The 17,978-nt window shown below is 42.2% G+C and overlaps 1 protein-coding gene across 10 annotated transcripts in view; it reads left to right on the forward strand.

Annotated features, from left to right (window-relative positions):
* The window catches only part of LOC144720325 (myotubularin-related protein 5-like), a 96,799-nt gene that overhangs the window by 53,120 nt on the left and 25,701 nt on the right, over positions 1–17,978 (forward strand). For all 10 annotated transcript variants that reach the window (XM_078596995.1, XM_078597000.1, XM_078597001.1 and 7 more), the window contains 10 exons: positions 1,563–1,671; positions 1,848–1,961; positions 2,091–2,168; positions 2,522–2,635; positions 4,451–4,579; positions 5,192–5,290; positions 6,914–7,118; positions 10,316–10,431; positions 13,153–13,302; positions 13,664–13,732. In XM_078596995.1, coding sequence (XP_078453121.1) covers positions 1,563–1,671; positions 1,848–1,961; positions 2,091–2,168; positions 2,522–2,635; positions 4,451–4,579; positions 5,192–5,290; positions 6,914–7,118; positions 10,316–10,431; positions 13,153–13,302; positions 13,664–13,732 — 1,183 coding nt within the window. The remainder of the gene's footprint in view (positions 1–1,562; positions 1,672–1,847; positions 1,962–2,090; positions 2,169–2,521; positions 2,636–4,450; positions 4,580–5,191; positions 5,291–6,913; positions 7,119–10,315; positions 10,432–13,152; positions 13,303–13,663; positions 13,733–17,978) is intronic.

Raw genomic sequence — 17,978 nt, forward strand, 5'->3', positions numbered from 1 at the left:
AGACGAGATAAAAAAACAAACCAGAGTTCATAATAAGTAGATTCCGCTGTTATTGAAGACAGGATGCATGAAACCATTGTTTGCACACACATACCAGTGGTATTGAGTTCAAGTGCTCATGATGAATTTGTGCATGCGCATTTTTTGGTGTTTGTATGGGTCTTCATGCATGTTTGTGATTTTTTTTTAACAAAACAAACATCGAGGTTGAATAAAAATACATTATTTTGTTTTTATAACGAAGTATTTAAAAAAAATTGAATAGGGTTTGTAATTTCTAAACTTGGACATGTAATCATTCGTTGTAATGTATATCGCTTGGTTTATATTAAAATACGTGTGCCAAGCCTTGACTTGCCAATGTTAAACTTCTGCCAAAATAAGTTTGACATTTCTAACCGTAAATAAGTACAATTAATCCAGAGTAAAATTCAAACTCTACCACATTATTTTATACATGCTGCATCTAGATGGTATGTTGGCTTGTACAACTATCGACATTTTAGCTATTTGTTAATTTTAAATGCCCGGCGATCATATAAATCGGGCGTCCATGCACAAAATTTTGCTTTACAAACTTAATTGAGTTACCTGCCTCTAATTTAAGTGGAGTGTAATTCAGTTAATAGCGGCCACCATAATGTTAAACACTTTCAATTGGTGTAGTTGACTTAAGTTAAAATTAAACTACACCTAATGGTACATTTATTTAGTTATGTAATTCACTAATGTTCAAATGTTCAGAGTGACATGAAACATTATAACCCCTTCATATTCATGTTTAACAAATATATGTTTATGAGTGTGTATTACGCAGCTGTTATTGGTGTTTAGTAGCAGTTAGCTGTCGTAGTTAAATTGGGTAATGCACATCATGTGACAATACGCTTGCTGCATCCATGGCAATTCATCAGACCTCAGTGGGCCTGAGAATGTGGACCTTTAACTACTTGAACATAAACAGGATGTTTGGCTGACTGCGAAAAGGTGCTTAACATTCTTCTATAATGTCAGCGATATAAATTGCGCTTACTATTTAGCAACGTGTCTTTTCTGTATCTGCCATGTGATGTTATGCAATCTGTCCAGGGCCAAGGTCTTATTGATCAAAGCGTCAATTCTACACCATGTTGACATGTTTAGTACTGTGTTTACTTTCTAAATTTGAACAAACATTGTCACTGTCATTCAGCCTTGGAACTTGCAGCACCCATCTGTAATGTTGCATTTAAAAAGCAAAACATAGCTTACGAGCAGAATGCTCAATCTTGATTTGAAGTTTTTGTGACTTTGTGTTGGACAAGGTCACTATGTCAAACTTTTCAATGGAACCTGTGTTGTTTCATTATAGTGTTTATACACACCACATGACCATTTTACTGGCCGTTTTTTAGACCTGAGAATGCAATTAATTGTTAACTATCCGCCCCTGAGCATGCTTGGTCTAAAAAAGCGGAGCTCATAACCGCAGTTCCACAACAATTAATAGCGTCAAATTTGGTAATAGATGATTCACCAAAGGTGATATGTGCTGATCAGCTTTTCCTGTTTGAACATTGCAGCTACACGTACATCCCGATCCTGCCAGGAAGCCTTCTGGAGGTCCTGAGCACCCCAACTCCCTTCATTATTGGCGTGCACTCCACCTTCCGCAGCGAGTTCCAGGAGCTGGTATGTTGGGCACACCTCTTCTGTTCACAGTTTTGTGTGGTCTCGCTTTTTAGCGAGGCCATTTTTGTTCTGCATCTTTAATGTAATTTTAAAGTGTGTGAATCGTACATGAGTATGCACGTGCTCGGCCGCTTACCAGTGCTGCACGTATAACGTGCGGACTTTGACCCTGACAGTTGGACGTCATTATTGCCGACCTTGATGGTGGGACGGTCATGATCCCCGAGTGTGTGCAAGTCTCGGCCCTGCCTGAACCGTATCTGCAGCACATCCAGACTTCCCTCTCAATGGTATGCAGCTGCCAATTGCATTAGTGCTCTCAATAAAGTAGCTCTTAGGAAATGCTAAATGTTAATGATGTCATAACATTGCAGCGAATGTGCTTAATTTGTTTTATTATGAATTTGTTACCTTTTAAGGTTCTTTACCCAGACTTGGAGGTGGCAGACATGGCTTTTTCTCCAACTTCCCCAAGCGTCATCAAGCCTGAAATGCAGGCGAGTGATCACATTTCTCAGAGACAAATAACCAGTCCATAATTTCCATTCACTTTTTTCTTCCATGTTTTTTTTTATACTTAGGTCTAATATTCCTGTTTTAAATCCAAAAATAAAATGTTTTCTTTGGGCTTAGTGAAAGCACTTCTGTTTCAAATTGATCTGCTACATTTTTATAGGAACATTGGACATTCCACTGCAGATTAAGATACCTTTGAAGCCGAGGCTTATACTATACTTTGAAAACATTGCCAGATTGAAGCTATTACTCGATGGCAGGAATTTAGTTTTTGACAAAGTAGAAAAAAACACCATCTTATCTCTCTTAATGATTTTGACCTCTTTACACTTAGGACAAGGAGGTGCGTGCTGCGATGCTGCGGCTGTTTGCTCAGCTCCTTCAAGGCTACCGCTCGTGTCTGCAGCTAATCCGGATCCACTCCGAGCCCGTGATTCGGTTCCACAAGGTCCTCCCCTCATCACTTCTCCCTCCCCTCCCTCCCTGCCACTATTCCTGCCGGTTGCCCGCCCGCCTAGCAGTGAACCTCATCTCAACAAGCACGCTCCTTGGCCAGCCCGTGCAGAAAACCTCCTCCCGTTGTTTATTATTCCATGGGATTGAACCTCAAAGTACTGTGATCGGATTCCACTGTGATTGAGTTTAGGCTTCTTTAGTCTTATACAACAAAACTATAATCATGGGGTTTTGCTCATGCTTTGGAAAAAAATGTTCGTTTAAACTTTTAGGGGTGTTTTTAAAGGAAAAGTAGTATTCATTTAATATTTTTTTGTGATCACATGTATGCATTGTTTTGCTGAAGTTCATTATCAGCAGAAGCATTTTTACATCTGTTAGTGTATTTGTTTTCTTAGTACATTATTATTTGTTTTCTCTATTTCCAACTGTCAGAATTTATGAAAGATTTATTTTAGAAGTAGATGACAAAGTATTTCCCTAATCGATTAAAATAAACTGGAATGTGTTTCTGTCAAGAAGGCCTTATGTGAAAAAACACGAGACAGAAAAACAGGTCAATTGCGTGTTTTGTGGGTAGATTTATTCGTGGTTGAGTTGAAGTGAGGCCCCCGGCTGATGGATCAGTCATTGCAAGTGGGAAAAAACAGCAACATGCGCCTGGAGGGATAGCACGAACATCTTTTTGTATACAGAAAAAAAAATTAAACTGGTATTTGGAGAATGATGAGGATAATTGAGTTGAGTGAAGCAGGGAGCCTTGGTTGTAAAAAGTTTAGAGTTTCCTTCGGAACCTTTCCCCTACACATTCCTCAATTCTTCTGGGGATTTAGTGAAGTTTGCATCTGAGTCCCATAAGATGGCTTTGTAGGCATATTTAGAGAGATCACTCGGGCCGGCGTGCCAAGCTGTATTGATGAGGAGTCCGCCAAGGATAATAACTCATTTTTTTAAAAGGTCTCTTGGGTAAAGACAAACTGCTTTTGTATACCATAAATGGAAGAAGATTAAGATTTAAAGATGTCTGGACACCATTTCAGATATGGTGTAGGTTAAGAGAGTCATAGATTAATTGATGTAATGTGAGCCATGAGGTTGGCATTTAAACCTTCAACAATTTCTACTGAATCAGCTGAACATATTGGAGTGTTAGGAAAACAGGATAAGCTTGTTTCAATAAAAAAAAACCCCCAAATAATACTTTTACTTTCTGAATATCACTCGCTGCGGTTTGTGAAAATGTGAAAGTAATAGGAGTTTGCTATTAATTTTCCCCCTGTGGTATTTATTAGCCAAGGTGGGCCGGTGCCGGTGAGAGGTCTGGGGCAGGAAGGTCAGGGCAGGAAATCTCAAGCACTTGCAGTGAGTGCTCAGGAATCCAGACAGGGAAATGCCATGGGCTGTCCCAGTGTGACAGTGGGGGGTGGGCCTTAAACCTTGCCCTAATAGTGAAAACGCCTTTCCCATAGCTTTCACCGTACCATTATTCAACAGTTTGGTGTCAGAATTGTGAAGACATTTGTACTGGTTATGAATAATGTGGCATTCATTGAACAATATAGATTTGTTCTCCCACACTCTTTTGGTTAACATGAACACAATATAACTTCCTTCGAATGTGTAGCAGCAAAGTGGCATGTTCATTTTTTGTGCACTTGGGAGGGCCCTAGTTATTTTGCAATACGTCATCTTCAGGTTGATTGCTAGATATTAATTTGGACGTTTGACAATGTTCAAAGAGTACTTTTAGGGTTCCTTTGAGCTTGGTGATGTTTAAATAATTTGCGTCTGACTTTTTGATGTGCAGGCTGCATTTCTCGGACAGCGAGGCCTCGTGGAAAACGACTTCATTCCCAAACTCCTGGACAGCATGGCATTTGCAGGCTTCGTCTCCGAGAGAGGGCCTCCCTACCGCACATGTGACCTCTTTGATGAGGTAGCATAGTCTGCTACTTGTCTGCGTGTCCTTGTCATTATCACCAGCCATAGCCAAATCCGCTGCCCGATGATGAAGGCCTTCCCCAGTTGATGCCGTCTTCATCACTCCCATCGCCTTGGCAGACGTCCTCTCGTCAGAATTTAATTTACTTCAGTTTTTCACCTTTGATTTTTAATGACAACAAATGGTTAAATTCATATTTTTGTTTTTAAAAGCTTGAAGGAAGATGCAAGCTAAAAAAACAAACGTCTCTTATCTCGTTGGTACACACATAGCGTGTTGATTTTAAGCTGTCGGACACACTACATTCATTCGAAAAAATGTACTTTGAAATTGCTTTTATGTGGGCTGCTGTCACTGCATTGACGTCAATACCAACCCATATTGGAATGATGTCACAGTTTGGGTACCAGCTTGCCGTAAAGATGCACTCGGATGATTTTAAAGTCTTTTCTCATAAACAAAGCGTCAAACTGATGTTGGACAGCCCTTGGTACAGAGCATAGTTACGTATCCATAGCATACGAGTTGTTTTTGTTTTGGTTTGAGTCTTCCCCTAGCACTTTAAGAGAGGTGCTAGAAATGATAATGATGATGTATTCTCTTTAGCTGGCAGCCTCAAGTGTGGAGTGGGTGAAGAGTGAAGAAGGAAATCAAGAGCTGGTCCACAAAAACATCCGCCACCTTGCCAAGAAGCTATATGACAACGTAATATCATAGCATACGATTTTCACATTCTTTTTAATGTCAGTGTTCTCACCTGCATAGCCTTCAAAATTCTCAAAAGTGAGCGATTCTTCGCGGTACCATGTGCCAGCCTGCTGAGAACTGTTTATACATTTTTTTACCTTGCCAATGTATTTAGTTTTTTTATGCAGATAGCACCTCGAACTATATTACTTGTGTGAAAATATTTTCAATAGATTCCTCTTTGGTATGGAATACTTGGAACTGTACCCATAGAATATGAAGTGATATTTTTACATAAGTTAACTATTTGTTAGAATCTCGTGAGTTGCACGTAATTACCCATTCATGTAAACGACGAATCCACGCTCCGCTGGCGACGCCAGCACTACTGGCTGTGCATTTTTAAACATGTGTTTCGGTGACGATTGTGATGCCACATGATGTTCCGTCAATCACAATTATTGTGCGACTTAATTTAAAACAACCCTTAGCAGTTTGCAGAATGGCACCAAGTCTGGCGTTTCATTGTTCTTCTCAGCTTGTACGAAACGTGCACGCGAAATACAGGCAGCTTTTACCACTGTTTGCAATTTTGTTTGACCTTGCAATATGTGCACAACGTTAATTGAAAATCTCGTTTGTGAAATGGTCCCATTCTGCTTATTATTGAAGTGAGCCTGGTTTGTTGAATCTTGCGTGAATTACGCTGTTACAAAACTCACATACAACGTAGAAGGTAATAAAAGCCATCTTAAAATGTTGGTACGCTGTGTTAAAGTGCACAGTAATGTTATGGTGCTGTTATGTTTACCCTTTTTAGATTGTTTCAAACGGCAGGTTTTTTTTTTGCCGAGGTCACAGTAAGCCTGTTTGAGTAATACATACTGAAACTCCTTTCTCTTAACAATGCTTTTTGCCAAAGTGTGATTCTTGACATTACGGAAATTGGAAATCTATTTCCAAACGCCTCTACAGTGTTTTTTGATACTCGTTGGCAACAATTACAAAAGTGTCTGTGCTGCATAGTCCAAGTGCGGTTTATCTGGGGAGTACACTTACTTAAATATAGATTTTAAAATGTGATTACACATTTTTTAAGTTTGCTAATTTAATCGTGAAAGGTTAAATATACTAATGTATTTGCATAGGTTATCTTGTGGAATCAAGAAAACAAACACTGATTTTTCGATTTTCAGATGGTTTTATAGTTTTAATCATCAATCAGGAGTATGCTTATTAAGCAAATGCAATTCCTTGTTGGCCCACTTTTGTAATATATGTGCTTTCATTTGATGACCTGAAATTGCTCTGCATTTTATGCAGTTTAAATAGAATATATTCTGGATATAAGCACACCTAATATCACTGTTCGATTAGAAGCAACACATGCATACAGTTGAGGGAGGGGGGGAAAGGGAAATTCTGATATAATCACACGTCTGATATAAGCACAGCTGGCCTTACTCTCAAAGGGTGTTCTTATATTCAGCTTATACCATACATGCTGAGTATAGGTTTTATAATTAAATGTAAGTGGCGTCGACCATACCATTCACACGCACACGCGTTTGTGTGCATGCCATGCACATGCTTTTGTGTGTAAGAGGTGTATTCACGTCTGTGTGTGTTGCTCGCTCGCAGGAGAACCCCAGCGCACTGACCCCCGTGCAGCGCGTGTACCGGCCGTCGGACAACGCTCTGTCCATGCCGCAGCAAAGGCCCTACCCGCTCATAGCTGAGCACGTGGTGGAGAAACTGATGGAGGAAGGGCTGGCTCGGCTGGTTGGAACACAGATTGTCGTGCGGCCAGAGAAACTGTGCAACGTCCCAGCCGGAGACGCCATCGGTGAGTGAGCGTGGCGTGGGGCTGATGGAAAAATCTGGACATGCACCGCTGGTCAGCTGACAGTCGTCTTGGACCTTGTTTATTTAATTGCTTAAAATGTTCTGTTGTGTGCGCTGGTACAGGTACATGTTGTGCTCCAGGATCGACATCTCAAACAACGGCCATTCCATGTTGCACGGATATATTAATTAGTGAAACTTGGCAGTGGAGTTTCCTCTAGAGATGTTTCTGCAGCGTGTCTCACAACGAGAACCGTTCCTTTCAGTCCAACGTGGCCCTCGATCCTCAGAGCTGTGATGGGATATCTGCACATGGTATAGCCGGTGTGTCCCTGAGCCTCTCCATAGATTGAGTGCAGATGCTTTCGGTTGCCACTAGACTAAAATGGACCCCGTGCCAGCATTGAGAAGAACGTTGCGTCCAAACGTGACATCAGTTGTCAGAATCGTGGAAATAATATAGTGGAGTTTGGCAAGATGTGTCAAGTGGTGTCTGCATTGAATGTTTAACGACATATACACTTTGACGCCGATATTGTGCCACCAAAAATATTTGACATCCCTGCATGGCAGTGTGCTCCAGTGTCTGGGCCGTATACATTGTGATTTCAGCAAGGTGGATTGGATTTGATTGGGAGATTTTTTGGCAAATGTTAGCCACTGAAATGAACTCGTTTGTGAGTGTGCCAAGAGTAACATGGTAACAGAAATAACTGTTGCGTTTTGGCCTGAACTTATCCTGATGTTGAGGAGCATGCCAGCATTTGGCAAAACACTGCCAGCCTTTACATGGTCAGACGAATCTCGAGGAACGTAATCATGTATAAGTTATAACATATCTTGTGATAATTTTACCTTATTTTTATTTTGGAAATTAATCAAAAGTAAATAAATTAAAACTCTTGCAATGAATCCAGTGATGTGAACAAATGATCCAAATGGACACAAATTTGCAACACTTTCCCAAGGTTCGTCTTCTTGGTTCTTTCGGTAAAGTCACGTAGAAGGGAAATAATAAAGTAATAAAAATAAAACATAATAAAATAATATGATATAATATTTTTATTATTTTTTTATTTCCCTTCTACGTGACTTTACCGAAAGAACCAAGAAGATTAATCCCTGCAGTCACGAAAGCTTCAAATCCAAATAGTGTATTTTTATTATTTTATTATTTCCCTTCTACGTGACTTTACCGAAAGAACCAAGAAGATGAATCCCTGCAGTCATGAAAGCTTTAAATCGAAATGATGTTTTATGTTTATTATTTTATTATTTCCCTTCTACGTGACTTTACCGAAAGAACCAAGAAGATGAATCCCTGCAGTCACGAAACCTTCAAATCGAAATGGTGTATTTTTTTTATTTTATTATTTTATTATTTCCCTTCTACGTGACTACCGAAAGAACCAAGAAGATGAATCCCTGCAGTCACGAAAGCTTTAAATCGAAAAATTTCCCCAAGGTTGTAATGATCCTGGGTCCCCTCTCCCCCCCAACTTCTTTCACCAACCTTCACTGGTCAGCATGGTGAAGTATGGTCAAACAACTATTATTTACTAACACGACGTGGCCTGCATCCATCAGTGGATTGCCAAATGGCTGTAAGATTTTTATATGTATATGAGAAAAAGTCACATTCCTCAGTGTATACTGAAGGCTTGTGGAAGTGCCAGGAACTGCCTTAGCTTAATCCTGCAGCTTTAACAGCTATTATTGCCTTGGCAATCTGTAAATGGTCCTTGCTACAGTGGAGAAGGGTGCATTTGGTATGCGGTGTAATAGAGGAGATCATGGAGATGAGGCTCTGCTGGCAGAAAGCCATTGGCTACTCATCATTGGCACCAGCTTCAGCGGGGCATATTTTCTTAACGCCCAGTCGTGTTTGGAGAATCGCGCGTGCAGACGGCCCTAGCATGTCTCCATTGTGTGTGGATGTCATCGTGTGGTTTAGTTTCCTCTAAACTGGTCTGTTTTGGGTTATCCCACAATAGTGCTGCATATTAAACCCCATGTTTATAACAATCTCGCCTGCTGCCCCTTCAACCATTTGTTTTCAGTTTTCCCCTTTGAGCCTTTTTCTTAACATTATTGTTGGTCGTAAGAATGGTAGTTATGTCATTGGCATCGAATTCAAATTTAAAATTGCCAGTTCTATTTGTGCTTGATGATTTCAGTCTCTTGCCATATTTATGTTCAATACAAAGGCAATACACATGTTATGTTTATCATGCTTGTTAGTCCATGCAAAGTGACACAGTGAATTTATAGATGTTTTAAAATTATTATAAATAAGTGTAATTTAAAGTTGTAATAGAGCATAAAGCTTGACTTAAAGCTTTCGTGACTGCAGTAATTCATATTATTTTGGTCTTTCCGAAAGACCCAAAGAATATGTAATAATGTGTAATAGAACAAAGAATATGTAATAGAGCATATTTACAATTTAGACTGTTTCATACGTGTGTGTGTGTGTCATGTCACTCTAAAGCTGATATTTGTAGCGAAAAATGTCCAGATAGGCCAGTAAACTCCCCCTGTTTGGCTATGTGGGATAGATTAATATTAACTGCATGGGCTAGAGCTAATGCAATTGCATCTAAGTTCAAGGTTCGTCTCGTTGAAGTAATGGCGCCATTGACCCGTCTCAGGGATATCATTAACAAGTATTTGTGCTTTTTGTGGATGTTAACAGTTTAGTTGCGTTGTTGGCATGAGTATACCATTCTTCATGTTAACAGTATGTGTATAGACAATTACCTGTGTAGGCTGTGGTGGCACATGAGGGAATTTCGTTGTCGGAATCACAGAGGCTGACCTTTGTTTCATCGTTGCTAATTTTAACACATGACAACAGACACTCATTGTGGGCCAAGTAAGCCTAGGGGTGACCCAGTCCTGGTTCAGATACAATTTTTAAATGGTGTGCACGGGCAGGAATCAAACCTCGGGTGATTTAGATCATATCACAAGCTGATGCCCGCTACAAACATTCACACGTACACCAATTCTCATTCGTGCACACTGATATATGAGCCTATAACTAAGGCTACATTAACACCCGCTGTTAATGGAGCAAAAACGCTTATATTGGTCATACCAGGCATGGATTCGCTGGAAAAAAAAATCAGGATGGAATGTCACGAATTTCTCCATATATTGCTGACTAAATCATAAACCTTTGACTTTGTCTTGCAGTGTCCATGGACTATGGGCCTGCTACCCACGCATTGGCCAACAGTGCTCGGCGCCTGGAGGTGGTTAGAAACTGCGTCACTTTCATCTTTGAAAACAAACTCCTCGACGCAAAAAAGGTGCTTTGAAAGTTTGTATTGATATCGCTTGCATCCAGCAGCAGCTGTAATATTATCCCGGTCTCTTAATGCATGTGCAATTTGTGTTATGTAAAATGGTCAGCATTCCTAAAACATACTTTTGTATGTTTAGAAAATGCTGATATGTTTATTGCAGTTTACCAGGATTTATACAGCTGTAATGCATCGTCTCATTAGCATTGCAGTCTTGGCGGCAGCCCGAGTTCAAATGTCATTTCAGATAAGATATACGAAGAAATGTACATGATACAAATATAACACCACAACTTGTATGCGAGTTTGTGACAATTGGTACAGAGTATTTTCTGTTGTTTTCTGTTTGCTCTGCTGGCTACTTTCTTGCATTCTGCATCCATGCAGTACAGTCTGTGCTGGCTTGTAATGACTTGGCAGTTCGGTGTGATTAGTTAGTAATATTGTACGAGCTTAGCTTCAAATAGTACATGGAAGTTGCTTTTTGTAGGTGTCCACTTTCAAATGTGTTCACAACTGCTGTGTCATTCCACTATCAGTTGCTGCCATACTTTCATCCACTTGAATGACGATAGTTTGTTAGGGCAGGAGGGCGTACGAGGATTAGGCAACTACATGGTGAGACATGCGAGAATGTGTCCATAACCTTTTATCAATGCTCGTTTATCAGAAGTCACCGGCAGTATGTGGTTTGTGTTTTCCCCACTTCTCTGCTGTGTTTTGACGCTAATTTGTTTTGCTAGAAAGGCAGACATGCAGTTGTTTTTGGCCAGATAGTGGCAGACTCATAGCATGTAAAAATGTGATAAACATTCATATTGCTATGGTGCACTGTGTACACTTATAAAATGCCCAGACTCCCTCCAGTATCCCAAATATGCTCAATGCTCAACATTTTGATTGTGTAGGGTTGGCTGGAGAACACAGTAATCTATTTCATATGTTGTTGTTTTTTTCCACACGTCGGGCAATGTGGATCAGAAATCTGATTGAAGTTGCTTAATTTTGTGAAGTTTTAAGATGTCTCATTCTATTTCACGCTCTTCATATTTTTGACATTCCAACAGAAGCAATGATGATCCAAAGTTTATAAACGGAAGCTTAACTTGTCTAAATTCACAACAAATGTAGACTCATGGTGCTTTTACACACATTTTTCTGTGGAACTATAAGTTGTAGTGCAAAGCAACGTGCATATTTCCTTCTTTTACACATCGTTTCAGAACAGCAAAACATTGTATTGCTGAATTGATTCCTCAAGATCAAGCAATATATTGCGACCTATCTAATATCCTTTTAAGTCAGCCTAGTGCAGCGTGCACAAGCTGATACAATGTGTGTTGTCTAGTACTCATGTTATACTGGTAGGAACCTCCTGGTTACACCAGCCCACAGGGGATTTTTGTGTCCGTCCGTCGTGCAGGGAGGGGCTGGGTGGGGAGGGAGGGGCTGGGTGGGGAGGGGCTTTTCATAAATACTATTCCTATTAACGTTGCATAATCGTGTGTACAAATATATTCCCGTCTTTATTCTGCCAAATAACGCATTCCACTGAGAAATGTAGCATTGAAATTATGTTTTACTATAGTCTTCACTAACTTTCTATTTTACAATTAGTCTAAATCTGAATGACTTTACATAATAAACAATTCAATATGCTTAAAGTAAGTTTGATATCTAAGCTTCCTTTTCTCTCTCTCTCTCTCTCACCTAAGCCCTCTTTGAATTTCACCCCCACCCCCTCGCCCATTACGGCCTCCCCCCCCTCCCACCTCTCGGATCTATGCAATGCCTCGTCACAACGGCACGCTTCTCTCTCGCACCTGAAGACGATTGCTTATTGTTGCGATCCAAACGTCGTGATCTATTATTTATTTTCCTATCTACGTGACTTTACCGAAAGAACCAAAGAGTTTGCTTAAAGTAATTGTTTTTATCAACTTGTACAAAATTGGAATGGTTTACACTTTACGTAATAATGGACATTGATTTAAGTTGTGATATTTGGACCCAAAGTTCTTGCCTTTGCCTAGAGTGGCCTACTTGATAACCAGCAATATATTTATTTTGGTCTGCCTAGGGTTTCTTTGTATTGGTTCCTTTGAAGTAATCTAATTAATGTTTATCTTTCTACTGTAGTGAACATGGAACTTTAACAATTAAAAAGTCAGCTGTTGGGCTGCATTTATTTTCCATTATAATCCCCACAAATAGAAATATAGAAATCTTTTGGAGAAATAGTCTTTTCTCATGAGGGCCAGCGGTATCTTCTCTTATTCCAACGATCCTCATTTTGAAAACATCATCATTTTCCGGTCCTTAAAACATGTGCATAGGTCGCCGTTAGGATCATTGAACCCGCAGGCTCGTCAAGGAGCATAAACCATCACGCGAACTCCGGTCATTCTTGCAGCTCCTTTTGGCTAGCCTTCGAACAAATATGGTCATTGCCTCGCGCACTTTCAGATGCACTTCTGCAGCAGTCTGGGAAAGCTCTTGCTTCTGATATTAGGAAGCCACTGGAGCTATGCACTTTTAAATCTAGATTGAAAACTAATTTCCTGGGAACTTTTTTGTTGTTTCGTTTGTTGTCCTTCCCCAGCACCTCTGATTAGCCCTGTTTGGCTACGCACTGTGCGAAAGAAGTTTAACACGCATACATCAAAATACACTGAGTACCGATTCACTGGTCTTCTCCTCTTGATCCCCATGCGGCTTGCGTGTTAGACACTGCCAGCTGTGCTGCGTGCGCTCAAGGGGCGTGCAGCCCGCCACTGCCTCATGCAAGAGCTCGGCATGTATGCTCAGCAAAATCGAGCTGTGCTGGACCACCAGCAGTTCGAGTACGTCATCCGCATGATGAACTCAGCTCTGCAGGTACGTGCCTGCCCGCACGGCACATGGCAGCCTCTGCCACTACGTCCGGTGCCAAACGGCGCCACAGGAATGTTTGCGAACACACTCGGTAAAGTTTGCGAAGCCAGGATTTTTGCTTCACGTTAGTATTCCCTTCCACGTCTTACTCGGGCACTTGTTTTGGGTTTTTGCTCTTTAATTGCGCTATTAAAACGGGACACGTGACATTTACGTAGATTATGATCACAATGAGCACTTATCGTATTGCACAGTTTCTTGTTTCTGCCACTCTTGCCAATCTGTCTGTCTTGCTGTCTCTCCGTGTTGCAGTTGCCAAGTGTTACGCAGTAGGTATTAAATGTGTGCCTGTATGTCCTTTCAGGACTGCTCAACCTTGGATGAACACAGCGTTGCTTCGGCACTGTTACCTCTTGTGACCACCTTCTGTCGGGTAAGCCGAGTGCACTTCTCATGTCGTGCTTCATATGTGAACAGGATGTTCCAGTTTACACTTTTCTCAGACAAGAATGGAGGAAATGCATCACAGAACATGATTTTTGTCTGTTTACAAATAAAAACTACCTTTACGTTAATATCATACTGGCAGCTGATGCAATTTCGAAAACATTTACTCATCCAGAGCCTCTGTTGCATCATTTTGTTGGTAGCCAAAGAACTTGTGAAGCCTTTGCACGTGTCGCCAAAGAGCATAGTGGCCAGCTTATGCTGCTTGAGTTCCCACAGGCACCTTGTACTGTTGTGTGGTATTACTAAAGATTTAATCTGAAATGTCACCTGTTATCATATTTCACACTGGAATAATGAACCTGGAACTCAATTCAATAAAAGTCCCCTGTTATTATCCTGGTCCTCTTTGATAAGATATATTTTTTCTTAGTGGTCACCTATTTAATTTTTTTTAAATTACATTCCCAACTTGTACTGGTGCGACAATAACATTTGAATCAATATACCGTCTAAATGCGACCCTCATCTCAATATACTGTGCAGAATATTGGGACGTACTTATTTACTTATTTTATATAGAGAGACAGTCAGTCATAAGCAGTCCCAAGCCCGGACTTGAATATGGGGAGTGAGTTGACAGGGAGTGAAGGGAGTTCTAGACTTTGGGGGGGGGGCGGGGTCAGTATAGGTGAATATATGGCCTATTGAGCAAAGGGTTAAGTAAGGGCTTTTACAGAAAGTCTCGGTTATTGGAGCAAGAGAGCGCGTGAGAGCGTGATAGAGTGATACGAGAGGGGAGATGTAGGCATTGGCAAGTCCATGGAAGATCTTGAAGACCATGATTGATATTTAAATTGAACTAGCATTTCACTGAGAGCCAGTTGAGCTATTTGAGTAGCCGGGCGATGTGGTCACATTTTTGGTCATCTTGAGTTTGAAGATCATGGATTTTTGCAACCTTGTGATACATCTTAGCAGGTCAGAAAGGAGAGAGTTACACAATAGTCGAGTCGAGATGCAATGAAGGCATGGGATAAGGGTCTCAGCACCAGCTATGGTAAGGAAGTTGCTAATGCTGGAGATTTAGTGGAGATGCAGTTTAGAGTTTCTATTGCGTTGAGATATGTGGTAAGAACGAGAGCTTGGGTTCAATTACAACTAAATGCTTTTGCACACTTTTTTCCAGCGTGATATCAGAGTTTACGGGATGCATGTTAAAACTTGTATGACTGTAGTTCAGTCAACTTTACTCCCGTTTAGCTAGCGTTGGGAAAATAAGCTAAAAACACTGGCCTGGTGAAAAAAGCCATATTTTATTACAGTTGCGTTGACTGTCATTACGTAAATCTGCTCATCATATAAATATAAACACTGCACGTAATTCATTTAGTTTGGGTTGTCACAAGGGCAAGCAGTCGGGGACAACAAGACTGTTGTGCACAGGCCATCGATGCAGTGTATTTCGAGTAGATGGAAAATACATACTCCTCTGCCAGACTCTGAGCGTCGATATAATCAGTGTGGAATACATTTACCGCGAGAGTATTTTGAACCTCATTGTCTCAATTAACTCTGTTTGTGGCAGCCAAGGTATCATGACAAATGTGTTGTTCCAGTCTCTTCATCCGATTTGAACTGAAAAACAATATCCCAGGTTCATTAGGTTGTGTGTGTGCACGTCACAGCATCGTAAAAGAACAAAGCGCGCGTCACATTCCAGCCAGCTGCGTGCTGTGGCCTTGACACGCCAATGCATCAAACAATACTTGTTGGCTTCTTCATGGTTTCAGTCTTGTATAGGGATTTTCTTGAACACTTCGGTTTATATCTAACCTATATAATTCATTTTTTGTCTATCTGTCTGTCTATCTGTCTGTCTGTCCGTCCGTCTGCGTACGCTCCCTTGCGGGGGATGTAACTCTCGGACCGTGGGGTTCGGCGAGATTAAATTTTGCAGGTGGGCACGCCCCCGGCCCCGCGGTAAACTTAGGCATTTCCGATTTTTCTTCTCTAAACTTTAAATCGGACCGATTATCGATTTAGTGCGATTTCTCATTATTTATTTATGTAACGCTTTATTTATTTATTTACTATTGCCGACCGGCGCGGACCACGGCGGTTGCCCCTGGCAACGGGTAGCGACGCATTCGCTGCGGGGTGGACGCCATTTTTAATTCCCGTTATAAATATGCGCACGCATTAACACGCGACTCTGAGGTAAATTCATCAAAGTTTCACATCCTCTTCACTCCCCCCCCACCCCAATGTGTGCAATTACTATTATAGGGTCGGTAGATAATAAAATTATAGCGATTAGACGGTATTATTGTAGCGCGGGGGGGGGGGGGTTAACAGCCCCAGTACCCAGCCTCAGCCGGATGGGCAATCTAGGCGAGGCCGGAGGCTCTGCACGGTACTAGGCCTCGACACGCAAGTCTGTCAGGCGTCGACTTTGTGGTATAAACTCGATATACCCAGCGTTGCCTGGGGGAAAATACATTTGAAATCTTCTGAAAACTTTAAAACATAACATCCCAATGAAAATACAACTGTGTAATTAAAACTCTAAACCCGACCGCGCCAAGTATCGATTCTCTGAATCGCGAAAAGGAATCGACGGTTGTAGATTCATTTAGAATCGCCTTATTTCCGTTTAATATAAGTTGGTTATAGAGTTGATATAAACTGCTACGAATGGGAAATATCCGGCGTTGACCGGGGCTAAAATATAATTAAAAACTCCTGAAAACTTTAAAACATAACATACGAATGAAAATAAAACTCTGTAATTAAAAATGGAAACCTCCTATGCGCCAGGAATCGATTCTTTGAATCGCGCAAAGGAATCATCGAAGGTTGTAGATTCCTTTAGGATCGCCCTTAACATGTGGTGAGTGGGAGAGTGGTGAGGGGGAGAGTGGTGAGGGGGAGAGTGGTGAGGGGGAGAGTGGTGAGGGGGAGAGTGGTGAGGGTGAGAGTGGTGAGGGGGAGAGTGGTGAGGGGGAGAGTGGTGAGTGGGAGAGTGGTGGTGGTGTGGGTGAGTGGTGAGGGGGAGAGTGGTGAGGGGGAGAGTGGTGAGGGGGAGAGTGGTGAGGGGGAGAGTGGTGAGGGGGAGAGTGGTGAGGGGGAGAGTGGTGAGGGGGAGAGTGGTGAGGGGGAGAGTGGTGAGGGGGAGAGTGGTGAGGGGGAGAGTGGTGAGGGGGAGAGTGGTGAGGGGGAGAGTGGTGAGGGGGAGAGTGGTGAGGGGGAGGGTGAGGGTGAGTGGCGGTTGTTAGTGGTGATTAGTGAGGGGAGAGTGGTGAGGGTGAGTGTTGAGCGTGAGGGTGAGTGGTGATTGTTGAGGGTGTGATTGGTGAGGATGAGTGGTGAGTAGTGAGGGTGAGTGGTGAGTGGTGAGGGTGAGTGGCGGTTGTGAGTGGTGATTAGTGAGGGGTGAGTGGTGAGGGTGAGCGCGAGTGGTGAGGGTGAGCACTGAGGGTGAGTGGTGATTGGTGAGGGTGTGATTGGTGAGGATGAGTGGTGAGTGGTCAGGGTGAGTGGTGAGGGTGAGTGGTGAGCGGTGAGGGTGAGTGGTGAGCGGTGAGGGTGAGTGGTGAGGGTGAGTGGTGAGTGGTTAGGGTGAGTAGTGAGGGTGAGTGGTGAGCGTGAGTGGTGAGTGGTGAGCGTGACTGGTGAGGGAGAGTGGTGAGGGAGAGTGGTGAGGGAGAGTGGTGAGGGAGAGTGGTGAGGGAGAGTGGTGAGGGAGAGTGGTGAGGGAGAGTGGTGAGGGAGAGTGGTGAGGGAGAGTGGTGAGGGAGAGTGGTGAGTGGTAAGTGGTGAGGGTGAGTGGTGATTGGTGAGGGTGAGTGGTGAGGGTGAGTGGGGAGGGTGAGTGGCGGTTGTTAGTGGTGATTAGTGAGGGGTGAGTGGTGAGGGTGAGCGTGAGTGGTGAGGTTGAGTGGTGAGCAGTGAGGGTGAGTGGTGATTGGTGAGGGTGTGATTGGTGAGGATGAGTGGTGAGGGTGAGTAGTGAGGGTGAGTGGTTGTTGTGAGGGTGAGTGGTTGTTGTGAGGGTGCGTGGTGAGGGTGAGTGGTAAGAGTGAGCAGTGAGGGTGAGTGGTGATTGGTGAGGATGTGATTGGTGAGGACCGCAATTTTCGGAAACCTTTTGACATCAACTATTTACCCCACACTTTCTACAACTTTTTGGACTTGTGAAAGCCTCTTATATATTTGTTGGTGGAGAAATG

Source organism: Lampetra planeri, chromosome 8, assembly GCF_965212315.1.
Source record: "Lampetra planeri chromosome 8, kcLamPlan1.2.h2, whole genome shotgun sequence".
Lineage (NCBI taxonomy): Eukaryota > Metazoa > Chordata > Hyperoartia > Petromyzontiformes > Petromyzontidae > Lampetra > Lampetra planeri.